The 26,067-nt window shown below is 53.8% G+C and overlaps 1 protein-coding gene and 1 non-coding gene across 9 annotated transcripts in view; both read left to right on the forward strand.

The window, feature by feature from the left end:
- Positions 1 to 26,067, forward strand: part of AP1B1 (adaptor related protein complex 1 subunit beta 1) — an 85,215-nt gene that overhangs the window by 58,087 nt on the left and 1,061 nt on the right. For 6 of the 8 annotated variants that reach the window (XM_019426592.2, XM_053902187.1, XM_053902188.1 and 3 more), the window contains 16 exons: positions 238 to 428; positions 1,235 to 1,456; positions 3,995 to 4,115; positions 4,579 to 4,674; positions 5,686 to 5,801; positions 6,150 to 6,315; positions 13,061 to 13,159; positions 13,696 to 13,955; positions 14,604 to 14,805; positions 15,588 to 15,608; positions 16,159 to 16,302; positions 21,087 to 21,232; positions 23,002 to 23,131; positions 23,430 to 23,514; positions 24,213 to 24,299; positions 24,403 to 24,557. In XM_019426592.2, the coding sequence (XP_019282137.1) occupies positions 238 to 428; positions 1,235 to 1,456; positions 3,995 to 4,115; positions 4,579 to 4,674; positions 5,686 to 5,801; positions 6,150 to 6,315; positions 13,061 to 13,159; positions 13,696 to 13,955; positions 14,604 to 14,805; positions 15,588 to 15,608; positions 16,159 to 16,302; positions 21,087 to 21,232; positions 23,002 to 23,131; positions 23,430 to 23,514; positions 24,213 to 24,299; positions 24,403 to 24,557 (2,241 nt within the window). The remainder of the gene's footprint in view (positions 1 to 237; positions 429 to 1,234; positions 1,457 to 3,994; positions 4,116 to 4,578; positions 4,675 to 5,685; positions 5,802 to 6,149; positions 6,316 to 13,060; positions 13,160 to 13,695; positions 13,956 to 14,603; positions 14,806 to 15,587; positions 15,609 to 16,158; positions 16,303 to 21,086; positions 21,233 to 23,001; positions 23,132 to 23,429; positions 23,515 to 24,212; positions 24,300 to 24,402; positions 24,558 to 26,067) is intronic. The other 2 variants (XM_053902185.1, XM_019426600.2) reach the window with 1 other exon arrangement.
- On the forward strand, positions 21,803 to 21,899 carry LOC128777156 (small nucleolar RNA SNORD125). Its single transcript, XR_008422352.1, has one exon. It is a non-coding gene; the product is annotated as a small nucleolar RNA SNORD125 (small nucleolar RNA).

The raw sequence follows: 26,067 nt of genomic DNA on the forward strand, positions 1-26,067 counted from the left end.
TTCTTTTGTTTTTCCTCTTTTTTTTTTTTCACTGGTTGGGAGCACTTATGTTTGTTCTGGTTTACAGGGGAGTCAGTAGGGTGAGTGCTTGGAGGGGGTCTCAGTGCTGCAGACCCTGCCCATCGGGTCCTGTTCCTTTCAGGATATTCAACCTCTGACCGGCCAGCATGATTAGCCCCAATGCCCTGTGGCCCGAGCAGCGCCCCCAGCCTCTGCCCCTTCCACCCTCTCAACCAGGTGGTGGCAAACGCAGTGGCTGCCCTGTCAGAGATTGCCGAGTCTCACCCCAGCAGCAACCTGCTTGACCTGAACCCGCAGTCCATTAATAAGCTACTGACAGCCCTGAATGAGTGCACCGAGTGGGGCCAGATCTTCATCCTGGACTGCCTGGCCAACTATACGCCCAAAGATGACCGAGAGGCCCAGAGGTGAGCAGGCTGCCCCTTGCTTGCCAGCCCAGCGGGACCTGGTCCTTGCAGGGCTCCAACCATGAGCTGGGCCTCAGACCTCTACTGGGCCCTTTGCCAGGGCTTTGCCCCACAGACCATCCTCAGACACATCTCAAGGGAGGCCAGAGCCAGGCAGTCAGCTCCCTGCTCAGCATGGTACAGACAGAACAGAAGCCAGTGCCTGATCTGGTTGCTGACAGAGACCCCGGTCACCTTGGGCTGAGTAAAGGAGGTGGATAGTACTAGAGTCTTCATTCACTGGATTCTTTCTGGGTGGTTGGGGCTCTGCTGAGCGCTTCCTATGCATTAGATGATCCTTAACGCACCTCTGTGGAAGCTGCCCCATCATTGTCCACATTTTACAGGTAAGGAAACACCGGCTTAGAAGGTGGAAGAAGTCATGCAGGTCACTCGCCTGGGTCACCCCTCACTTTTGGTCCTACCCGACATGATACCTTGCCCCTTTTGAATGCCCTTGTCGCGAGGGAAGGGAGGGACTTGACAGTTACCCAGTATTTATTAACTACCATGCACCGTGCTTGGTGCTTTATGTGGTTTATCTCAAGTAAGCCCTCAGCAACCCTGTGAAGTTGGCATCCTCACCTCCGTTTTCTAGATGAGGGAACTGAGACTCTGAGTGGTTTTAACCTGTTGGGGTCAGTTAGCAAGCACCAGAAGCAGGATCTCGATCTTCCTACAGAAAACATACTCCCTCAATAACTAAAAACAGGGTGTCTCCCTTGTCTGTCTCTCCTGTTTGTCCCTCTCCTTGGAATGGACCCCAGCATCTGTGAGCGGGTCACCCCCAGGCTCTCCCACGCCAACTCTGCTGTGGTGCTGTCTGCTGTGAAGGTGCTGATGAAGTTCATGGAGATGTTGTCCAAGGACCTGGACTACTATGGCACACTGCTCAAGAAGCTGGCCCCACCCCTGGTCACGCTGCTGTCGGCCGAGCCTGAGCTGCAGTACGTGGCCCTGCGCAACATCAACCTCATCGTACAGAAAAGGTACCTGGGCTGCCGCAAACGTGCAGCGTGTACTCAGGGTCGGGGGGCATCTCCTGACGGGATCAGGACCAAAGGGAAGCTGACCTGTCACCGTGCAGGAAGCCTTAATAGCTTAACCCAGAGTCTTAGCCACAGGCAGCTTTGTTCCCCAAGGGATATTTAGAAATGTCTGGAGACATTTTTGGTTGTCACACTTTGGGAGGTACTACTGACACCTGGAGGCCCCAGGTGGATGGAGGCCAAGGATGCTGCTCAGTGTCGTAGAGTGCACAGGACAGCCTCCACCCCCAGAGAACTCTCCATCCCAAAATGTCAGTAGTGCTGAGGGTGAGAAACCCTGGCTTCACCTAATCAGGTAGCAGGTGAGGTAAAGAGCAGCACGGAGCTTCTTAACCATACACAAGGGATAGCTCCATAGTCCACAGGACTGAAACAGGGTGTAAGATTCTGTGTGGGGTGTGTGTGTGTGTGTGTGTGTGTGTGTGTGTGTGTGTGTGTGTGTGTGTGTTTTCCCTGGGGACAGAGTCTATAGTTTTAGTCAAATTCTCTGAGGTTGGAGGGCTCCAAAGTGGTGAAGTGCTATGGACTTTGCATCAGACTGGGGGCTGAGCAGGAGGGTGTGAAAGTCACTCAGAAGACCATTTCTGTTCACCCCATAGGAACGATCACAGCTGTAAGCCACTGCTTCTAAAGGAAAGTGCCTGATACCCAGGGTGGGTGGAGCTGAAAAACAACTAGTGCGGTCTGAGGGGCTCAGAACAGGAGGGGTTCTCTGGAACAATCCAGAGAACAGAGTGAGGCTGGTCTCTGGAGTTCTCCCAGCCTTTTTAGTCAAATGGCTCTCTCAGCAACTAATTCATGAGCGTCCGTGCGTTCCAGCGGCCCCCTTGCTGGAAGCAGAGCTATGTGGAGAACAAGGGCCTCTTGTAGACATTTTTTCTTGGAAGATAGCACATCTCCCTGTCCTTGAAGCAACATTCTGGTTCTTAGGACACTCTTGGGGGCCTAGAGATAGCAGTGGAATCGTGACAGTTGTGAAGGTTTGGGAGGTAAATTTGGGAACACTTTAAGAGTGCCTACACAGAGCCCTAAGACTGGGGATTCATTTGTAGTTGTGGTGTGGGATTTAGTGAGGTGTAGCGACCTGTACACCCCGATCAGCATGAAGGGCTCCCTGTGCTATATTTAACGTGGCAAATCTCTTAAGAAGTTGACTGTGTTGCCCAGGCACCGCCTGGCCCAGTCCCAACATGGTTGGGCGGCTTTCGCCAAGTCCTGATTGCAGAAATCATGTCTTCCTGTCCCCCAGCTTAGGATCCTGTCTCCCCCGCTAGGCATGACAAAGCCTCCTTACTTTGCCAGCACCTCCCTGCAGTTGTACAGCAGCACTGAGTACTACCTGGGTAGGGTCCCTCCTTCCTGTCTGCTGTGTCTTCTCTCCTGCTTTTTTCTTCCTTCCTTCTGTTCTGGAAAGGGCATAAGAGTGGGGGGTAGTGACTCTCGCTTCTGCCCTTACTAGCACTAGGTGTGTGACCTGGTGCAAGCCCCTCCACCTTTCAGGTTTCCTCATCTAAGAAAAACGAGGTGTGTGGTACCAGTTGAGGGAGGGGCAGTGACACTGGTGACAGCTCCTGCATAGCAAGTGCCTTCTTGGAGGCAGGTGTCAATCATGCTGGATGCTTCCCATCTACCTCTCACCCTGTAGGTGTCTTTCGGGGCCCCCAGGACCGACCTCATGTTCAGAGATTCACTAGAAGGACTCACGGGAGTCAACATATAGTTGTTTCCATGGCTCAGATTTAGTGTGGACATAGGAAGGATACACAGGTGGAGTCTGGAGGAATCCATGTACAGGGAGGGCATCACACACAGCACACTCTTCCCCCAGCAACAAAAAATGCAGCAACATGTGTGTAATTTTTTCTGCCCAGGGATGCCTATTGGAGACTCAGCGCCCTAGGTTTTTACTGGGGCTGTTCACATACACACCTAGCAAAATTTCAGACTCCCAGAGGGAAGGCAGATATTCAGCATAAATCGTATTATTTATACAAACAGTCTAGGCACAATTAGCCACCTTTATCATTTAAGGAACAGTGAGAACACTCCCGAAAAATGAGCTCCCAGATGCCAGGCCTTTCTAGGACTAGAGACTGAGGCCTGCAATGGTAACGCTTCCTGTATGGTGTCATTTTGATTTCATGAGTGAGAAAACAGAGGCCTGAGGTCACAAGCTGGGATTGGCACAAGGTCTGATTGCCACGCCCGTCTCCTGGTGCCTGCTACCTCTCAAATATGAACTGTCTCTTGCTCATATTCCCTCTTCCCTTCCTGGGATATGGTTGGTCATACAATGGCCAGTCAGAACCTTGCTCAGGATCAGTCAATGGATCCTTGCCCAGGAACCTGCAGCCACAACAGTTCAGATGTCAGGGTCTGCCTCACACCCCAGAAATGCCCCAGTAAACATGGAAGGGGTTTTCTCATAGGGCTTATGCCCTGCTTTCTGCTCTTCGGGCAATCCTGTCTTGCCACCAGGCCTGAGATCCTGAAGCACGAAATGAAGGTCTTCTTTGTGAAGTACAATGACCCCATCTACGTGAAGCTGGAGAAGCTGGACATCATGATCCGTCTGGCCTCCCAGGCCAACATCGCCCAGGTCAGCAGAGGGCTGCAGCCAGGGACGTGAGCTTTGGTATTGGACAGCAGCCCCACCACCAAGCTGTGGTCTCGAGGCAGGCTGCCTTGTCTCGCCATTAACAGTTCATCTCATGAAGAGTGCTTAGCGCAGGGCTCCAGAGGCAAGCACTCAGCAACTCTTAACTGACATTTTTATGATTAAGGCATTTGTTCTCCCTATTACTTATCTATCCATAGAAAAGTGGTAGTTAGGTGGCCATGTTAGCTAGATCAGCCTAAACAAGGGTTGTCCAGTCCTGCCAATTAGTTCTTCCCTGCTTTCCTCTTGGGCCACCTGACAGCTCTCTCCTTCCTTGACCCTTCCACCTCAAGCAGGACGCAGAATCTCATCCTTCTTGGGGTCTGCATACACTTTGTCCAGGGGTGTTGGTTGCCCTGCCAGATCCCCCCTCCCAACCCCACCTTCTCTGTTTCGGCCACAGGTTCTGGCAGAGCTGAAAGAATATGCAACAGAGGTGGATGTGGACTTTGTACGGAAGGCTGTGCGAGCCATCGGCCGCTGTGCGATCAAGGTGGAGGTGAGGCTCTGGGACTCTGTCCTCTGGTCGGGGAGAGGGAAGAGAAGGAAGCTGAAACCAGGAAACCTGTCTGATTGTAGCAGAATCTGTCAGCTGCTCATGGTCCAGGAAGGCCTGAGGGTCAGCTGGAGGCCCCAAGGCACACATTGTGCAGATCTGATTAGGCTCCTCTCTCTGTAATCGCCGTTAAGTCTTCAGGTTGTTGCAGATGAAACAAACCCATCTGTAACCATGGGTTCTGCAGCATTAGCTAAGGTGGTGGGACAGCCCCAGCCAGTGGTGGCCCCGGTAGACTTAGCTTTCACTCCATGGAGTTTTGGGGCAGGGGCTCTGCCTGCTGTACGTTTTAGCAATAATCATGATTTGACTGTGCAGACGTCCTTTTCTCCAAGCTCCCAAGGGCTGTCCAGACCCCTGTGTCCTGGTGTTTCATCCCTCCCATTCTCTGCCTATGGCATTGTTCCTTGACCAATGAGGTGACTCTCCTTAAATTAGTCCACCGGGAACTGGGAGATCCTGGGACAGCTGGTCACCTCAGCCCAGCCCCTTGAGGCATTTTCTGTTGGTGCTTATGGGGAGAATCTGAGAGTCTCTCCCACAAGGGCACTAGTGCAGTATGTTGGCATAAGGGGTGGGGTAGGGTTCAAGTAGAGACTTTCTGGTTTTGATCATAGGAACCCATTTTGGGAAACAAGTAGAAGAGAGGTGGTATCAGGCTAGAGCATAGTCACTCTACCCTCAAGGCTTCGCCTGAAGGCACTGCAAATATCCTCCCCACTCAGGAGCTCACTGACCTTCTCAGTCTAATTGTATCTCTCTGTGTCCCTGCCATCCTCGGGCTGTCATTTTGTACTCATTCTCCCACTTGTTATCTGGGGAGCGTGTTCTCCTGTTTTCCCACTGTGGCAAGGAAGGGGGCAAGGCATGACTGAGCCCTTGGCCAAGGCATGGTCATCAGAGGTTCTGTTGGAAGTGGGTGCAAGGGACTTGCCCACATTCCTCTTCCCGCAGCAATCTGCAGAGCGCTGTGTAAGCACGCTGCTGGATCTCATCCAGACCAAGGTCAACTACGTTGTCCAGGAAGCCATCGTGGTCATCAAGGACATCTTCCGCAAATACCCCAACAAGTATGTGCCCACCCCTCCCAGTGTGAGAGTGATGTGGCTTCTGGTGGGGACAGGAGTGGTGGGGAGGAAAAGCAAGAAGGAGCCTCTCCCCTCTTCCTTATTGCTCTGCCATAAATGGCATTCTCGAAAGAAACCCATTGTTTTTTTCTTACTTCTGAGCTGCTTCTCCTCTGCTCCCCACACCAAAATAAGCACTAGAATGTAACAGATAAACTCAAATCCCATTACTCACCACTCTCTCAGAGTCTTGCGGCGTAGCTTCCTGTCTCTCTTGGCCCCTGCTGGACCTCCCCTGGGTTGCCCGGGCTCCTTCATTGCTCATATGCCGGCTGTGTGCCCATCTTTTAGGTACGAGAGTGTGATCGCCACGCTATGTGAGAACCTGGACTCTCTGGATGAGCCTGAGGCCCGCGCTGCCATGATTTGGATTGTAGGCGAGTACGCTGAGCGAATTGACAATGCCGATGAACTGCTAGAGAGCTTCCTTGAGGGCTTCCATGATGAGAGCACCCAGGTGAGCTGTCCAGTGGGGTGACTTGGGGCAGGATGTGGGTCATGACTGGTGGCTTGGCACCACTACAGTCTATCCTGCCCCGAAACCGTCCCCTCAGCCAGGAGGCCTCAGGGCCCTGCCCTTCATAATACAGCATTGACAGGGTGGACAGGTAAGTGATGTAGCGCTGACAGGTGTGGCCCCTTTTCCTCTCACACTGCACTACCTAAGGGGATATTGTGAGGACGGTGTGTGATGGTGTGCGCTGAAGGCAGGCAGAAGTTTCTGGGTTTAATTTCATATTTATCTTTGGATAGGTAATACTTTGACTTGATTCAAAATTGAGAAAATAAGAACAGATATATAGTGATTAAGTCTTCCTACCACTTTCCTGACAACCCAGTTCTTTTTTTTAATCATTTTTTTTAAAGTTTATTTATTTATTATGGAAAGAGTGAGAGAGCACAAGCTGGGGAGAGGCAGAGAGAGACAGAGACACAGAATCCAAACCAGGCTCCAGGCTCTGAGCTGTTGGCACACAGCCTGACGTGGGGCTGGAACCCACAGACCGAGATCATGACCTGAGCCAAAGTCAGACACTTAACTGAGCCACCCAGGCACCCCAACGACCCAGTTCTCCTCACAGAAGTCATTGGTGTCATTTATTGGTTTCTTGAGGATACTTCCAGAGATAGTATAGGAATACACACCTCTACATACAAGTAAACATATACAGACGTAGTTGGTTCTTACTGTTCATGGTACTTACATTCTATAAAGTCACTGCAAACACTGAATTAACGAGTGCTGAACCCATTGTTTCTAAGAGAAGTATAGAGCTGAGTTCCTACAAGCCTCTGATTACAACAGTTTCGTCAGTCAATAAAGTAATCTTGTTTTTTGTGTTTCTGTTTAGGGACATTTTAATATGTATTATTGATTCATTCACATTGAACTTATGACCACCAGTACTATAACTCACACCTGCATGAAGTTTAAGTAACATATATATTTTCTCCATAAGGCACATCACAGCCTCCTTGCGCTTGGGAACACTAGACAGCAGCACTTCAGCATTACACTTGGGGACCATTTTGGGTTGTTTTTTTTTTTTTTTTTTTTAACATTTATTTATTTTCGAGACAGAGAGAGACAGAGCATGAACGGGGAAGGGGCAGAGAGAGAGGGAGACACAGAATCGGAAGCAGGCTCCAGGCTCTGAGCCATCAGCCCAGAGCCCAATGCAGGGCTCGAACTCACGGACCGTGAGATTGTGACCTGAGCCAAAGTCGGATGCTCAACCGACTGAGCCACCCAGGCGCCCCTTGGAGAGCATTTTGAAACAGTGAAAGCACCAACAAAAAAACAAAATGTGAAAGATATGGTACTAAATAGATTGTGAAAAGGCCACTTATTTATGGTAGGAGAGCTGAAACAACAAGGCAGAGCATCACCTTCTTGGACCTCAGCTGCGAGTGTGTAACACCTCAGGCAACTTGAACTTTTCACTGCCCTGCACTTTGCTGTGCAAGATCGCGAAAGCCCCCAGACATTGATTTTGCGGTTACAAGTACATTTTAGAAAATAGGCAAATTCGAAATATGGATTCTGTGTATAAATACTAAGGCTCAACCATGTATATGTTGCCTCTCATTTATTTTTAGACACTATCATGGGGTGCCTGACCAGCTCTATTGGTAGAACATGCGACTCTTGATCTTGGAGTTGTGAGTTCGAGCCCAATGTTGGGTGTAGAAATTACTTAAAAATAAACACTACTGGGGACGCCTGGGTGGCTCAGTCAGCTAAGTATCTGACTTGGTTTTGGCTCAGGTCATGATCTCACAGTTTGTGGGTTCGAGCCCCACATCGGGCCCTGCTTGGGATTCTCTCTCTTTCTTTCTCTGCTCTTCCCACATGCTCTTTCCCTCTCTCTCTCTTTCTCAAAATACATATATAATCTTTCAAAATAAATAAATAAGGGACACCTATGTGGCTCAGTTGGTTAAGCATCCGACTTCAGCTCAGGTCATGATCTCACTGTTTGTGAGTTTGAGCCCTGGGTCAGGCTCTATGCTGACAGCTCAGGGCCTGGAGCCTGCTTTGGATTCTGTGTCTCCCTCTCTCTCTGCCCCTCCCCCACTCGTGCTCTGTCTCTGTCTCTCTCTCTCTCTCTCTCTCTCTCTGTCTCTCAAAAAAATAAAATAAAACATTAAAAATAATCAAAGTAAATAAATAAATGCTACTGATAGCACACTATACCCTGTCAAATTGTATAACACCTTGACTTTTTCCCTTAAAAATACATCTGAAGGCCCTGCTGTTACTAATGTATGGGACTCTGCAGCTGCATAGTGCCATGTTTATTTAACCAGCCTCCCCTGATAGATACGAAGGTGTCAGTCTTCTACTCTTGTAACCAATACTGCTGTGAATAACCTGGGTGGGGCACATATGCAAGTCTAGCTGGGGGATAATCCTTAGATAATTTCTTTTTTTTTTTTTCTTTTTTTTAATGTTTGCTTATTTTTGAGAGAGAGAGTGTGTGTGAGCAGCAGAGGGGCAGAGAGAGAGGGAGACATAGAATCCGAAGCGGGATCCAGGCTCTGAGCTGTCAGCACAGGGTCCAACGCGGGGCTCGAACCCACAAGCTGTGAGATTGGACGCTTAACTGACTGAGCCACCCAGGCACCCCCTTAGATAAATTCTTTCTAGTAAATGGGCCCGTGCATTGATGATGGGAGTAGTTGTTCCACATTTCCCTCAGTGTAGAGGGTTTACCTTCCGATCTCAGAGGTGGCATTCACCTTACCTCCTTGCCAACCTAGTACATCCTCAAACAATTTTTGCCAATCTGATAAACAACAAAGTGTACCTTGGTTGGTTTTGTTTGCATTTCTGTTCTGAGTGAGGTTGAGCATCTTTTCATATTGTATTCCATTTTCTGTGAACCAGGCACTGTCTGCTCACGCAAGGGGGCTTCTAAAACGTGTTTGTAAGCACAGAAATCTTTGCTCTCCAGCTAGGGAGTGTAACCTGTTGGGTCAGAGCATGAGCCTTGGGATAGGAGACCCCAGAGTCCAAACCCCTCTTCTGCCCTTTCCTGGCTTGGTGGCTTTCCACTAATTTTCTGCTTCTCTGAGCCTCAGTTTCCTCATTTGTAAGATGAGGGGTGTAAGACTTTTCCTCATCCTGTTGCTCTGAAAGTTAAATGGGATGCTTTGTGTAATGTCCCTAACATGTGCCCAGCCCATGATAAGCACTCACGAATGGTAGTATTGGTGTTGGTCAGAATTGGTTGAAAATTGGTCCAGGCAACAAAGAGGGCACCTACTGGTTCTTGTAGCTGATAAGTTCTGGGAGTGTGCTCTCTTCCAGCATGCTTGGGTGAGGGTGCCCAGATGGTGGCATCAGGACTGTCTCTGTCTCCTTGGGGTGGCTTCTCCCTTAGGAAGGCTCCCACGGGTGGAGCCTGCGTGAGGTCAGTTGTTCCAGGCTGTGTCCTTACAGCTTAGCAACTCCCCTAACTCCCTTCCCCTTGGTAGTTCCAGCAACAGTCCAGGCCCGTTTGCATTCTCCTAAGCCAGTCGCCATGAATCCAAGTGACTATGTCTGTCGGACGTTTGTCCCAGTCTCTGTGGATCGGACAGGGCAAGAGAAGAGAGTGATTTTCTGAAGGAAAGCCAGCATTTTTGGTGCCAGAAGACAGACTAGATGCTGGGTGGGCAAAAACAACAGATGTCCATCATGAAATAATAGTACTAACTCCTACCATCACCCACTCCCACTGCCACCTGCCAAGTCGGCTGCCAGCCTGCCCCGGGCTTGCTTTCACTTTCACACCCACCTCCTCATTCGCTTGTCTCTAAGAGAAGCAGAGCGTCGTTTGGGATTGCTTGTGCCCCTGAGTCCTGCCTGGGATTACTGCAGAGAATGCCCTCTGGGGGGTGTTTCTGCCCATATAGTAGAGTAAATCTTTTGTAGCCGCTTCCCCCTTGGCAAAGCCTGCTGAAGAGCCCAGGATGAGAGAAGTCGACAAGGGAAAGCTGAGCAGGAGCCTGCCTTGAGGAAATCCAGGCTCCTCCCCCATTGGGTGACCTGGAGCAAGTTAAACTTGCCAAGCCTGTTTCTTTGTCTCCAGCATGAGGTTGCTGCAAAGCTTATTGGATGACGTGTGTAAACTGGCCTCTCCAGTGCTCGGCAAACATTAGCTGGGTGATGGTGATGGTGGTTTTAATTAAGTGGCCAGCTCCCTTTGCCTTCTGGGTTCATGGCACCATTCAAAGCTTTTGTAAGAATACTTGTTCAGTGCTTTGCAGCTTGGAAACTTACTTTAGATTATCTCTTTGAGCTCCCTTCTCCTGGGCTCCTAGGCCTCTCCACCCATAGACCTGGAGCTCAGAAAGTCTTGGCTGAGGTGGTATATCAGTCCAGCCTGTGCCTCGCCCCTGTCTGGATGGCAGGGTCGGGGGCATCATTGCAGGAGGGTTGCCGTGAACATGCATGCTAACACGAGTGTGTTGTGTGTTGGTGAGGGGTGGGAGGAGTTGGGCTAGTGGTCAGAGTTCCCAGGCAGCGTAGCCAACCCAATGAGTGATTGGGTGATGAATGATTCCAGGCAGCCAGCTGACCTGGGTTGAGAACTTGGTAAAGAATCCCTGTGTGCTGGGGCATCTGGGTGGCTCAGTCGGTTAAGCATCCAACTTCGGCTCGGGTCATGATCTCGTGGTTCATGAGTTTGAATCCCCATCGGGCTCTGTGCTGACAGCTTGGAGCCTGGACCCCGCTTCAGATTCTGCGTCTCCCTCTCTCTGCTCCTCTCCCACTTATACTCTGTCTTTCTTTCTCTCCCTCCCTCCCCCCCCCGTCCCAAAAATAAATAAACATTAAAAATTAAAAGAAAAAAATCCCTGCGTGCTGGCTGTAGTGATACTGATGACCACAGTGAGAGCTATTGTATATTGAGAGAATCCATGATAGGTTCTTTACCTTCCTTCCTTCCTTCCTTCCTTCCTTCCTTCCTTCCTTCCTTCCTTTTTCTTTCTCTCTCTCTCTCTCTTTTTTTCTTTCTTTCTTTCTTTCTTTCTTTCTTTCTTTCTTTCTTTCTTTCTTTCTTTCATGTTTGTTTGTTTATTTTGAGAGAGAGAGAGACAGTATGAGCTGGGGAGGAGAGGCAGAGAGAGGGGGAGAGAGAGAATCCCAAACAGGCTCTGCACTGTCAGCACTGAGCCCGATACGAGGCCCGGTCTCATGTACTGTGGGATCATGACCTGAGCTGAAATCAAGAGTCGGATGCTTAAGCGACTGAGCCGCCCAGGCACCCTGGTTCTTTACATTTCTTGTCTCATTGACTCTTCCATTAACCCTGTGAGGTATTTAAATCCACATTATTAATAAGGAAGCAGACTCAGAAGTTACATGACTTGTCCAGAGTCACGTTCAAATGAGGTATGATGTAACTCTAACTTCAAAGTCCACTGTCATAAATTGCCATTTTCAGAGCTCATAGAACCCCTTGAAGCAAAACACCCCTCTCCCCACCAACTGAGGATAAATGGTTTCCCCTGGACTACCTGGCCAGGGACTGTAGCCAAGTCCTGGAAGCCAGTTCCTTGGGCTGCTTCCTACCTGGGCAACAGCCAGCCCACTGCCCCTCTGCTGTTGGCCCATGTGTAACCAAATCGCAAGAACTCTGGATTGCTTGATTCCAGAAATGGACTATATCCCCTCTATCCTGCCTCCTGCTGTCAGCCTGCCCTGTGTACCAGGATTTCTATGAGTGCCCTCCTGCCGGCCTGACCCGGGAGGTGCTGTCAGCCCTGTTGCCGCCCTCCTGCCACAGGTCTGCCCCTGGCACCGCCCTGGCTTGGGAACCTCAGGCTGTCCTCTTGTCTCGTGACTGGCAAAAAGGAGATGTGGCTAAGGAAGGACTATGTGCAGAGAATTGTTCTTTCAGAGATGTTTTTTGAGTTAGCAGGTTTTTCTCAAGTGCCTCCTGTGCACTGGGCACTAGATAGAATAGTGACCAGGAATAGAATGTGACAGACATGATCTCTGCCCTCAAAGGGCTGTCTCCACAGCACAGACAGCCTGGTGGCTGGGCAGCATTTCTAATTCTGTGGGGCAATGCCCATGAGGGGGCGCAGGCAGCTGCAGAAGCCTGGGGGTGCTGGGGTCAGCATGAGCTCCGAGGGGTAAGAAGATAGTGGCCAGGGTAAGGGCAGCAGGGGGCATGATCAGGTGAAGGCAGCAGCTCGGTGAGAAAGGGGTGCCAAGAGAGGGCTGGGCAAGAGTGGTTCCCACCTTCTGGTAGAAGCCCAGCTCCTCAGTGACAGGCTGGCTCTGTGGGCCCTGCTGGCCCTGTCCCCAGGGCCTCCCTGGCACCGTCTCTGCTTATTGACAGGTGGCCCCTTTAAGAAGTACACCAGCTACACACATTGCCCTTTTAAGCTGCGAGCTCTTTTAATGCACTGGAGGCGGAGAGCCCTGACAGGCTGCTGGGACCCTGGGGTGGAATGTCCAAATAGTAGTGGCCCTCTGCTGCCTGGGTGGTAATGCCAAGGTTTAGGCTACTTGGCGCTACCAGCAGCCCCCTGGCCTTAGTCCGTTTTCTGTGGCCACCTCCAAACTTGGGGTAGCTGCTCTTGGCTTTCGGGACCTTTGAAAAATACCCTTTTCTCTCTTTGAGGGCCCGATTTGGTTTCCTTCTGTCCCCCACATGAAGCCCTTGCTACTTCCTCCTTGTTACCTCTCTGTCTTCCTGCAGGTCCAGCTGCAGCTACTGACAGCCATTGTGAAACTCTTTCTGAAGAAGCCAACAGAGACCCAGGAGCTGGTGCAGCAGGTCCTCAGCTTGGCCACTCAGGTCCGTGCCTCAGCCTCCCTGCTGCGCCCATTGCAGGTCTCACTCTGCAGGGGGTGCTCCGGTCCCAGGAGCCAGACCTTCGACCCAAGGTCCTGCTCCTAAGACTGGTACCACTGGGGGGTTTGGCCCCAGAGTAATCCAGGATCCCTATGCAGGGAGCTCAGTCACAAAGAAATCAAGATGGAGTGGGGTCAGGTAGTAAAGTTGAGCCAGACTGTAAACTAAAGAGGAGAGGGAGGTCCAGGAGAGCCAGATGGTTTGTAGGAGGACAGGGAGGGAAGATTTTGAAGGGGAGGGTGGAGAGTGGGGACAGGAGTGGGAATGGCATATTTAATCCTGGGCTAGAGTAGGACACCAAGGGGCCAGTCCCTGTTTAGGGACAGGTTCATGGGACTGCTCAGGATCACTGTCGGCAGCCAGCACTGTGACCATGTCTGGATCATGGGCTTTGGGGAGGGTTTCCCCCCTTTCCCTCAGCTGGTAGCTCTGCTCTGAGTTTAACAGGTTTCTCATCACCCCCCTCACCCCCATCCCAGGACTCTGATAACCCGGATTTGCGGGACCGTGGCTACATCTACTGGCGTCTGCTTTCCACGGACCCAGTGGCTGCCAAGGAAGTGGTTTTGGCTGAGAAGCCACTCATCTCCGAAGAGACGGACCTCATTGAGCCCACACTGCTGGATGAGCTCATCTGCTACATTGGCACACTGGCCTCCGTCTACCACAAGCCTCCCAGTGCCTTTGTGGAGGGGGGCCGGGGCGTTGTGCACAAGAGCCTGCCACCTCGCACCGCCTCGTGAGTGACGTGGGCCAGGCTCCAGGCTGAGCCTCCTTACCTGGTTTTCCGAGTCATTAGCACAGGCACTCGGGCTTGATGTAGTAACCCCCTGGCAAGACCTCAGTCTGAGGAACATTCTAATCCTAGTGACTTTTGAATGAAAAAAAGTCCATACCAGGTGTGGACTAAGTTACCTCATTTGACCGTTACAGTAGCTCTAAGACGTAACCCCATTTAACAGACGAGGACAATAGGCACAGAGAGCTTGAGGGCCTGTGCAGCATCCCACAGCCAGCACAGCTAGGCTCAGACCCAATTCTAATTCCAGAGCCCTGTTCTTCTCACCCTCCTCTGCCACCCCCTGGTGGTTGGTTTGGCCTGGGTGCCCAGGCTTCCAGGGCCAGCATCCAGTCTTTAAAGTGTGCTGAGTGGTGGAAGTACAGAGGGCCCCTCCCTTCGCTCACCCCCAGGAAGCTGGATCTCTTGGAGAGCCAAAAAGCTGGATCGGGCGTGGGAAGGGGGAAGAGGAGGGGGCACGTAGACAGCGCTCCTGGGACTGTGAGGAGATGGGTGCCCGTCCTAGGGGAGGATCCCGGAGCCTGGGACTCTGACTTCCCTGAGACAGCCCAACGCCCACCCCACTGAACCTCTCCTGTGTCCTCACAGGAGCGAGAGCACAGAGAGCCCCGAGACAGCCCCTGCCGGAGCACCCTCTGGTGAGCAGCCGGATGTCATCCCCACCCAGGGAGACCTGCTGGGCGACCTCCTCAACCTGGACCTTGGCCCCCCAGTGAGCGGTCCACCCCTGGCCACCTCCTCGGTGCAGATGGGAGCTGTGGATCTTCTTGGTGGAGGCCTTGACAGCCTGGTATGTCCTGGGGCCCCTTCTGGATGACACTGATAATGATCTTCAGATGAGCAGTCGTTGAAGGCCCTGTCTGTGCCATTCACGAACCAGGGGCCTCAGGCACCCCTGTCTGCAGAGGCGATGGTGTAGCTCCCTACTTACAGGGGAGGAAAACCGAGGCTTAAAGAGTTCAGCTAATCTTCCCTCCAAGAGTGCACAGTATGTGGCTTACACGGGCCTTAGCCCCTTGCTGAGCTACTGAGCCCCAAGAGACCTGGGGCCGGTAAAGCTGGAGAGGAGCCAGACTAGTGTCCACTTAGCCCCACACCCTGCTCCACTTCAGGGTAGCAGCCCAGCAGGCCTGGGAGGCCCAGGAGCAATCAGAGACAACCTTCCTCCCCTGTAGAAAGGGGGTGGTAAGACTGGACTAGGTATCTCCCTGGGACTTCTCCAGGCAGCTGGTAGAGCCAGGTAGAAGGGGTGGCAGAATCCCTGTCATTTGGCCATGTGTGGCTCAGGTCCCCAAGGCATCGCACCGGAAAGGGGAGGAAAGGTCATGGCACAGGAACTGAGTGGGGGGTGAACCCCAGGCAGTAGTGCCCTTCACAGAGATGGTCTGGGCCCCCCTCTTACGCCTGGCACAGATGTCTTACTGTCTTGCCACAGACTCATCTCAGTGAAGCAGCGGTGACTAATCTTTTCCCTCTTTTCCTCTCTCTCTTGTCTGTCTCTGTCTTCTCTGCTGGCTTTTCTCTCTGCATGTGGCTGCCTGTTCTCTTCACCCTGCCTGCTTCCGCTTGGAGATGGGGGATGAGCCTGAAGGGGTACGGTTCAACCCTTGTGCCCCCAAGCCTTTGTCCCTGCTCTTCCTGAGTGCTGGCCCAGCGTCCCGAGGGGTGATTGATGTCAAAGCCGTCCCTCCTCCTGCTGAGCCACGGCCTTGTATCCAGTGTCCCATCCTCACTACCCTAAGACAAACTTGCCTTGTCATCCCAAGGATCACCCATGCTCTCAGTTCCCACGGGCCCTCTGTGACGTCCTAGAGAGTGTGCTCCTGTCTGCTGAGCACAGCCTCACAGCAGTGGTCTCGGCGCTCCTTTTATCTGTGGGCTGTGTGTTAGTTTACAAGCGTCCCAGCCCTTTCCCAGAGGTCACCCCTAAGGTTGGAGGCTTGCAGGTCATGGGAGGGCACAGCCTCTCTTCTCCACCCACCTCACCCTGTCTTGTCTCTGAAAGAATTGCTGTGACAACAGCCCTACAGCCCCCTCCGCCCCGTCCCATTTTCTAAAGTGCCAGGTGGCTCCACTCACGCCTGGGCCCCTAATGTCCCCCACCTCTGATGCCCACCTCTGACCCCTTTCCCTTTCTTTCCAGATTGGGGGCCCCAACTTTGTGGCACCCCCAGCAGCAACAGTCCCAGCCAACCTAGGAGCATCCATGGGCAGTGGCCTGAGTGACCTCTTTGACCTGACCAGTGGTGTGGGCACGCTGTCAGGATCGTACGTGGCCCCCAAAGCAGTAAGTACTGTGCCTCCTTCCATGGCAGGAGCAGAAAATTAAGACACTGGCTGATGTGTGGGTTCCTTAGATGGCCCGTTCATGGAATCGGCTCAGCCAACAAGGATGGACCCAAGGAGCAACAGTTTGCCAACACGATGCTGAGGGCAGCTAGGGGCTATGGGAGCAGAGGGAAGAGATGCTAGGTGGGGCCTGGGAAGACCTCCCAGAGTGGGGTCACTGGAGCTCTGGCCTGTAGATCAAGTCTGAATTGGCCGGACACACAAGTGGAGAGATGGCTCTGAGTGGAGGTAACGGCCTGTAGAGGGGCCTGGAGGTGAGGGAGAGAGAGCTGGCAGAAGTCCTGGCTCGTCGGAGCAGCAGTTCTCACCGCTGCCCCACCCAACACCCTTTATCAACGATAGACAGTGCCTGGTGTATCCTTTATTTCCTGTGTTTAAAGGAGATGCGTGGACTGTGCAACCTACTTATGTGTATCATTTCAGACTTAGTAAGATGCTGTCACTTCATAAAGGAGACATCCAGGGAAGAGTATCAAATTATATATTTCAGTGTCATAAAGGTTTGGGCCCACCCGCCCCGGAAGATCTGATGAAGTTGTCAGGTGTTTGTAGTTCGGGTGTTGTAAGCCTTGTGGCCAGTGGTGCCCTCAGCTTCTGAAGTGGTGACTGACTCCCACTAAAGGTTCAGTAAAACAACACGAGGAACAGGCTTTCTTTGATTTTCACCATAGTTAGGATCCCAGCAATCTGGGGGTATGTTGAAACCGTACAAAACATACTCGAGGGATGGAGGACAATTGCTCGTCGAGGGGACTGTTGTCCTCCCAGCAGCATGTCTAGCATCCCTGACCCCAGCCCACTAAACGTGGTGCCTCCCCGCCATTGTGCCACCTGAAGATGCCCCATGCTACCTAAGGGCGGTGCTCCCCCAAGACTCCTGGCTACACTAGAGGTTCGGGAGGGAAGAAACCGGCAAGATCAGCAGCACCAGGCTGTGAGGGTTTCTGTCAGTCCTAGCGGTGGAGCTCTTAGAAGGTTCTAAGCAGAGATGAAACAGATTTGCACTTGAGAGAGATTGCTTTGGCTCCACTGTGTGTGGGGTGGGAGGCAGGTTGGAAGGGTTAGAACAGAAGCAGGTGCCCAGTGAGGAGACTGGTAGGAGTTGTATGCTGATGGTGGCCCGGACGAGGTGGGCACCTTTGAGGGTGGAGGCAAAAGGCTGCACTGGAGAGCTCGGGCGGTGGGACTGGCAGAATGTGGGGGTTGGTGGGGAGGAGAGGATGCTGGCTCAAGTGGTGGGGTGGGGGAGGTGCCATCTGCAGAGATGGGGGCGAGGGGAAGGAAGAAGAGCTGAGTTTGGGAGACAAGATCATGTGGGCCTGGCACTGAGGAGAGCGCAGTGCGGGCCAGGCCCCCAGCATCAAGGAAGCTGCCAGAGGGGACCGACATGGCCAGACTCTGGTTGGACACTGTGTCTGCCACTTCGTTCCCAGCCGGAGCCCCTCTCTCTCTTCCAAGGTTCCCTTCCCAGAGCAGGACGCCGCTGAGCTCCAGGGGCAAGGGGATATCTCTGCTGTGACTGGGGAGACATGAGCCAGCACCTGCCCTGGCCTCACCAGGTGTGCTGGCTGTACCTGAGGTGGTGATAGCAGGATGTGGGCCCACGGAGCCCACGGCAGACAGGAAGTCTAGACAGGAAGTGCCAACAGCTGAACACTTCTGTGCCATGGACTGCGTGAACATGGCACAGCCCCCACACCCCTAAATCTTGCCAGAAGCCTTATGGTGCTGTGATTCCTGTTCTGAGGTTGAGAAATCTGGGTGTTTTGCGTAAGGTCACACAGCCGGTAAGTGAGAGTCTGAAACTGATGCAGGGTGGTGGCACCAAAGCCTCTGTTCCTTACCCCTGCGTGATCATGCCCCGAAGTGTTTGCGAACATCCTGTGTGCCTGCCTCAGTGTCATAGGTTGGCAGAATCACTAATTGCTCCCCAGATCGGTTACCTCACTGCATGAGGCCGACGCATACATGTTAAAAACCCAGAGCAACAATGACCTCTGCAATCCTGTGGGTGCCAGGCCTTGCCAGGACTGCAGACCCGCCAGGAATATTAAGTCTGGAGCTGGCCTTCTGCTTGTGTGTTCATTTTACTGGATGCTGTCATTGCTTTTTCTTGGGTGTGCCAACAGTGAGTGCTAGAAGTGGGAGGTTAGAGGATCACCCGGTCAGAGGAATTCAGCGCAGGCTGCCTGCAAGAGGAGTCCTTGCAGCACAGGCAGGACTTTCCCCTTTATCTGAGACACAGGAGTTTCTGGGGTGTGGGTGTGTTCTGCCTTCAGAAGTAGTAGGTATGTCATCTACATTTTCCTAACAGCACTGTGACTACCTAGAATGGTTTGTCCCACGTGCATTCCCCCCCCATGCATGTGGGGGTAAATCCATTTGCCAAAATTCCTGGTCAAGGGAATAAGGCTTTCACTGCACAAGAACTTGGAGTTCCTCAAGCATTTGGACCGGTGGGTGGTGATATTTCCTTGGGTCCTTCAGGAAATGCTGAAGATTAGTTCTGTGGTGGGCTAGACTCCATGAACCCACAGTGACCAAGAGAGACGAGGTCCCCACCCTCAGCAGTAAGTCCCAGTGACAGGCACTTCTGCAAGAACTGCGAAAGGGGGCCTGCTGGTGGGGGGTGCTGCAGGGCCCAGAGAAGCCACTGTGGGGGCATTCTCTGAGCTCTCTGCTTGCTGGATCTCAGCTGAGGCTAAAGCCCTGAAATTCTGCCCTCACACATTTGTCCCAGGGAAACAAAGGATGATCAGGTTAGCACGTGGGGTGGGGGTGGGAGTGCCTGCAGAAGCACTTTCCAAATAGGGAACAATGTGGTGGGGGAGGGCAGAGGAGCAGGTGCAATCCAAGCCTGGCAGAGGGGACACCAGGCCATGGAAGCCATGGGGAGTGGAAGCCGTTGCAGGACTGGGAGGGTTTTTAAGGATACCATGGTCAAATTTGCATTTTTTTAAAGTTTTATTTATTTAGGTAATCTCTACACCACACATGGGGCTCAAACTCACAACCCCGAGATCGAGTTGCATGCTCCTCTGACTGAGCCAGCCAGGTGCCCCCAGATTCGCATTTTAAAAGATGACTTTAGGGGTACCTGGGTAGCTCAGCTGGTTGAGAGTCTGACTCTTGATTTTGACTCAGATCATGGTCCCAGGGTCATGGGATGGAGCCCTGTGTTCGGCTCCACACAGAGCTTGGAACCTGCTTCGGATTCTCTCCGTCTCCCTTTGCCCTGCTTGCTCTTACGCTCTCTGAATGAATGAATGAGTGAATGAATGAATGAATAAAAATAAATAAAAGATGACTTGGCTGCTGTGAAGGGCAGGGAGAGAGGGCCTGGGTCAGCCACGTGGGCTGCTGCCTTACCCAGTGGACTCTGACTGGCTCAGATGCAGGAGTGCCTGCAGAGAGAAGTAGAGGCCCTGGCGGCAGACGGAGGAGGTGGGGGTGATAGGACCTGGGCCGTGTAACAGTGTTGTAGGGGTTGGGATCGGCTGAGGGTGGGGACCCAGACGTCTCTGAAGTTCCTGGAATTGGCACCTTGAGAGATGGTGAGACATTTGCCCATGCAGGGCACCTTGGGGAAGCTCTCAAGGGGGCCTGGGTCTTTTGACCTCGGGGGCCTGTGAGGCATCTGAGACAAAAATGTCCTGAAAGGCATTTTCGCAACCATGGGTGACGCTTGTGGATGTCCTGCGTGGTTGGGGTTTTAATTCAAGCTGTCTCACTTTGCAAGCACTGTGTGAATGCCGGTGCCACAGCAAGCTCTAAGCCAAGGATGTAAAGACAGAAAGCAGAGCCCTTCCCCTCAAAGAGCTGGCTGGGTGCAGGGGAGACAGACACACAGACTCACATTTATCTGTTAAAATGTCTTGGTGGTGGGAATGTAGGGAAGGAACCTAGGTGAGAGGCAGTGGCTCTTGAGCTGAGGCTCCCGTGCAGCCAGGCAGCAGAGGGCCTACCAGGCAAGAGGCCGTCTTAGGTGCTGTCCTTGGTCAGGCCAGTTTCTACAATTAAAAGGCCAGCCCTGCGGCGCCTGGGTGGCTCAGTCGGTTGAGTGTCTGACTCTGGATTTCAGCTCAGGTCATGATCTCACGGTTCATGAGATTGAGCCCTGCATTAGGCTCTGCACTGACAGCACAGAGCATGCTTGGGATTCTCTCTCTCTCCCTCTCTCTGCCCCTCCTCTGCTTGTGTGCACATGCACACCTCTCTCTCTTTCTCTTTCTCTTAAAATAAATAAACTTAAAAAAAAAAAAAAAAGGCCAGCCCTGCCTTCTGCTAGGAAGAACAGACTGTGACAGCCAGGGAGGCCTCAGGCTCTGGCTGAGGCCCCAGATGCCCTTGGGCTCTTGATTCTACTTGGCTCTTCAGGAGGCTGGCAGGACCCACGTGTCTCATTACCTTCCTCAGTGCTACTGACTGAGTGTTCCTTCTTGAGCCTCTGGAGACTGGTCAGCCCTTGGGCACACCAAACACCTCCCTACCCCAGGCTGCTCTGACACAGCCACACTGAGGTGGTGCCCTCCATGGCCCATGCCGGATTGTTCCTCTCGTCCCAAGATCCACAAGGTCACCTCCTAGTGGTAAAGGCAGGTGTGGTTGATCGGAGAGAGTGGGGGAGAGGGGGAAGGAGAAGAGGGGGCGGACCCTCCAGTGGGCTATTAAGTTTTAGCGCAGTGGCAAACATGAGCCTCGTCCCCGCTGTCTTCCCTGCAGGTGTGGCTCCCGGCCATGAAGGCCAAGGGGTTGGAGATCTCAGGTACCTTCACCCGCCAGGTGGGCTCCATCTCCATGGACCTGCAGCTGACCAACAAGGCCCTGCAGGTCATGACCGACTTTGCCATCCAGTTTAACCGCAACAGGTGAGCTCCCTGAGGCCGGTCTGTTGAGAGCCCATGCTGGTGACTGTAGGCAGCGGCTGAGAGCTCTGAGGGGTCTGGTGCCTCGTTTCTGGTGAAGACGGATATTCCTGCATCTCAGGCCAAAGCCCTCTAAAGCAGCGATTTTTTTTCTTCCCAGTGACCTCTTTACGTGGACCCCATAATACCAAGCACAGGGGGAGAGTGTCTCCCCTTATTTTAGCCTTCCTCCACTGCCCAAAGAGTGTTTTGCTGACAAAAACCCCCAGCTCCAAACTAGGAACTTGCCTTTGGCAAACACCCCACATAACAGGAGGTAGCCTCCTGTCCAGGCCTGAGTTGCTCTCATCTCAGGGCCCAGCTCTAAGAAGCCTGACGGAGGGGTGGACCTTCCTGCCCCAGCCCCTTGTGGCACAGGATTAAACCATCAGAATGAGCCTCTGGGAGTGGTGGCTGCTCCGGGCTCTTCACCCCCACTGGGTCCCCTGTGCTGGAGGTTCCTGGGGAAGGTTTCCTCTCTGGCACCATGAGGGTCTTCACGGACCAGACCCACTAGGCCAGGGCTCTCTAGGGGACCCAAGCAGCCTCTCCTGATGATTCTTCTTCCTGAGCAGCTCTAGTGATGAGCAAACTGAGCCTCTAAGAAGTTGACTGAAGGGGCTGCTTCCTCAGGGAGAGCCCTCAAGCCAGTGGGTCCTGACCCTCCATCAGCTCTGCTACTCACCCTCAGATGGCCCCAGAGGCCATAGAAGCACTCGGGGTTCTAAGGGGTAGTCCCACTGCTTGCTCATAACAGACGTACAGCATGCTGATAACCTCCTGGGTAGCAGACCCTGTGCCGAGGGCTTTAGGAGTACATATTATCTTACTTTGAGCCCAGGGAAGTCCATGCCATTATCCCCCTTTCAGTAGATAATGACACCTGGGCTCAGAATAGGTGGCTTGCCCAGGATCAGTGGGGGAGCTTCCAGGAAAGCCTGAAGCGCTGGGCCACCACAGGAGCCCATGGTTCCCCCACATCACCTCCCACTGTGTCCCAGGCAGGCCTGATTGCCATCGTGGGCAAGTACAGGCCAGGTCAGGCAGCTCAAGCTCTGGGTCTCAGCTACTCACCCCATAGGGTCTGAACACAGGCCTGCCCCTCCCTGATTCTCCGTGTCCTGGAGGATGAGAGAATGTATACTTCTCACTGTTTTTATGAGGGTAGGAGTTGGTATAATTTCAAATGTCCAGGTTGGGCACAGTGAGCTGTTGGTTCATGGTCATGTATCACACTCATGGGGATCCTCTTGATATACCCACGTGTTGCTTTACCAAGAAGCAGGGCTTTTCTGAATCTCTCCCTGGCCAGTTCTAAGCTAGACAGTGAAATCTGGCATCTTGCTTGGGGTGGTCACATCTGTCTTGGGAGATGGGGATTGCCAGCAGCTTATAGTCCAGGCCCCTGGTGTCAGATGGAGCTCCTCAAGGGCAGGACAGAGCAAGGCCATGTTCACCCAGGCCTACCCAGTGCCTAGGCCAGAGGAGCAGAGGAGTAGAGATAGGCTTCAGGCCTGCAGCTGGCCTGGGGCTCCTTCCTCCTGTCCACATGGTCATTGAGGGTGGGGTCAGGAACTTATCCTTCCGTCCTGGGCCTAGAGCTGAGGTGAGGCCAGCTGACTGGAGAGGCCTCTTGCCAGCTGCTGCCCTAGCTCTGGAGCCTGAGGAGCCCATACATCCCTCGTCAGCACCTGTTCCCCCTGCCATTCCCGCGGGGGCTTCTCTTTCCCCAGCTTCGGCCTGGCCCCTGCCGCCCCCCTCCAGGTCCACGCACCACTCAGCCCCAACCAGACTGTGGAAATCTCTCTGCCTCTCAACACGGTGGGCTCGGTCATGAAGATGGAGCCTCTGAACAACCTCCAGGTGTGTTCCAGACAGGGCCAAGCACCCTCGTCCTCACCTGCCCACTCACTGCAGGGAAGGAGCCCAGTGGAGAATTCTGGGGTCTGGGGGTCTGGCCTTTGTTGGCAAAGGGGTGTGTCTATGGAGTTGTGCCCTTAGCTGAAGATCTGGCAGGGGAGGCCTAATCCGAGGGAATGTGGTTACCAGGGAAGGGATGTGAGGGAACGTGCTCAGGGGGGAAGCACAGGGAACAGGCCTTTCCTGGGGCCTCAGAGGTAGTATTGGGCATCAGGGACCAATTAGGTGGCCTTGTTCCTAGGTGGCCGTAAAGAACAACATTGACGTCTTCTACTTCAGCACTTTGTACCCACTGCATATCCTCTTTGTGGAGGATGGGAAGATGGGTGAGTCCTGATGGTGCCCCTTGGAGTCCCTGGAAGAGAACGATTGAGTTTGCCCCGCAGTGAAGTCTGTGAGTCGCTGGCCTCTCTGCAGAGCCTAAGGCGAGGGTCACACCTCCTTCAAGGCCCCCTGGGTGTTGCCTGGCCATCTCTGTCCCGAGGTGGGGGCGGGCCACGCGGGAGCTTTCACTCCTGGGTTCTCCTGCTCTGCCCCTTGGCCATCCCCACGGGCTCTCGAGGCCGCAAGCCAACACCGTGCCACACTTGATGTCCGTCTCCCGTGCCCTGGCTGAAACCCCTGAGAAGACTCATCCCCACCCCGGGAGGGCTCTCTGCCAGCTCAGAGCTGTGCGGACAACTTTGCCCACATCATCTCTCAGTCACCGCAGAAGCCCTGTGACACAGGCTATGATTAACAAGCAGACTGCTCGGGACCAGGAAGGAGCACATGTGTGGATGCTGGGAAGGGGAGATTTAAGGCGCAGAGGTGGGAAGCCCAGGGCTTTTTGGAAGCGCACTGGCAGCCACCTTCACAGAGCTGAGGGTCTGTTCAGGGAAGCAGCAGGCGCGGTGGCAGAGCCAGTCCCTGTCTTCAGCTTCAGGTTGGCATCCCCGGCAGACCCACTTCCTGCTGGATGTCAATGAGCAGGGCCACAGGTTTATCGGGGTCCCATCTTCTACCCTGCCCCCCCATCTTCCAGACCGGCAGATGTTCCTGGCCACGTGGAAGGACATTCCCAATGAAAATGAAGCCCAGTTCCAGATCAGAGACTGCCCCCTCAACGCGGGTAGGACTTTGCACCCTCCCCCACCCTCCTGCCCATTGCACACTGCCCTGCACCCGTGACCCCGGCCCTCACACCGCTGACTGGGGGCCCTTCTCGCTCTCAGAGGCTGTGAGCAGCAGGCTCCAGAGCAGCAACATCTTCACTGTCGCCAAGAGGAACGTGGAGGGCCAGGACATGCTCTACCAGTCCCTGAAGCTGACCAACGGCATCTGGGTGCTGGCAGAGCTGCGTATCCAGCCGGGCAACCCCAGCTTCACGGTGAGGGTCCCTGCTCCTGCCCTGCCAGCCCCAGAGTGTCTGCCTCCATGTTCCCGGCAGCCTTTCCTGCCCTCGCTCCTTCCCAGACTAGGGGTCAGTTCTGATGGGGTGCACTCTAGTCCAGCTAGGCTGGGGTCCCTTGGAACCTGGCACGAATGAGCATCAGAATTCTGACCCTAGCTCCGAACTCTGCTCAGCAGGTTATCCAGTCAGACACCAAACTGTGTCACCAAACAGTGAGTTGGACTAGAAGGTTCTATAACATTGGCCCCTGTGAGGTGGCACAGTTGGCCCGAGGCCCACCTGACTGGGAAATGGCACTCCTGGGCCTGTACCCTGGCCCTCCTCCTACTCTTTCCTGCCTGAGGGCCCGCCTGGGAGGATGCTGATTCCCAGCATCTCATCCTTCCTGGCCTTTGTGTCAGACCCCAGTCAGAACATGGCTTCCACGGAGTGCGTGGTCGTCGTGGAGGCCGTGCTGCTCTTCCAGGCCCCAGAGAGCTCCAGGCTTTGCTTCTCCCCCGGAACCAAAGTCTCTGGCAGGCGTGGCCCTCCAGACGTTGTTCCCGGGCCCCGCTGGCGGTGTTGGCACTGTGGTTGGGCGGGGGCCGCGGCATTGGCTTCGGTCATGGTAATTTCCGTCTCCCTATGTTTGGTTGCTGCATGCCCACCCTCCCTGCCGGTGCCCGTGGTGCAGGACTTGGAGGTTAGCAGATTGCTTTTCTCTTCCTCTTTCCCCTCATTCTCCCCAGCCATACCTTGCACAGCTCACATCCCGGCCTGGCTCCAGTGCACCCTGCCTCTCCTAGCCTTGCCTCACCCTGCTGCTCCCCAGAGCGGGGCAGACATGCATGCAGGCCGCAGGCAGAGGGCACGCCAAAGCTTCCCAACCAGGTGAACCCGATTGAGGAGCTGGTACTCCTACTTCCCCACACACGCAGTGTGCACAGAGTCCTCCAGAGAAGATTGGACCCCACGGGCCCACCACGGCTGGCTTCCGGAGCTCCATTTGCTCCTCCCTTTCCTAATCACACCCTTTAGAAGCAGTGATTTTGGCAGAAGTGGTGGCGGCACTCGTTTCTCCTCTGCCTCTCCCTACTCTCCAGGCTCACGATGCGGCAAAACTTCCTGTGCAGGAAGCCAGGAAGAATCCTCGGTGCCTGCCCCCCAGTCTCTCTAAGCAGAGGCCTGCTCCCTCTCGGCCCCCTGCCTCCTCAGAGACCCCAGCCCTCCACAGGCTGTGAAGGGCCCCAGCAGCTCTGCGGGGTGGGGGCTGGGCATTCCCTGACAGCCTCCAGCTCATGATTCACGCTGCCTGCCAGCAGGGCCGTGGTGGCTGGGCTGACAGCAGGTGTGTGGGCTGCAAGTATATTTGGTCCACGCAGCAGCCACCCACTCCGCTTTACCACACATCTGCCCCAGCTGTGCTGCCCCCAGGCCACACATGCACACCGCACTCTTCCATCTGGTTCTCCCCCTCTCTTCCCTCCCTGTGTTCCTTCCCGGCCCC

Source organism: Panthera pardus, unplaced genomic scaffold (genome assembly GCF_024362965.1).
Source record: "Panthera pardus isolate Hobbes unplaced genomic scaffold, ASM2436296v1 HiC_scaffold_15, whole genome shotgun sequence".
NCBI lineage: Eukaryota > Metazoa > Chordata > Mammalia > Carnivora > Felidae > Panthera > Panthera pardus.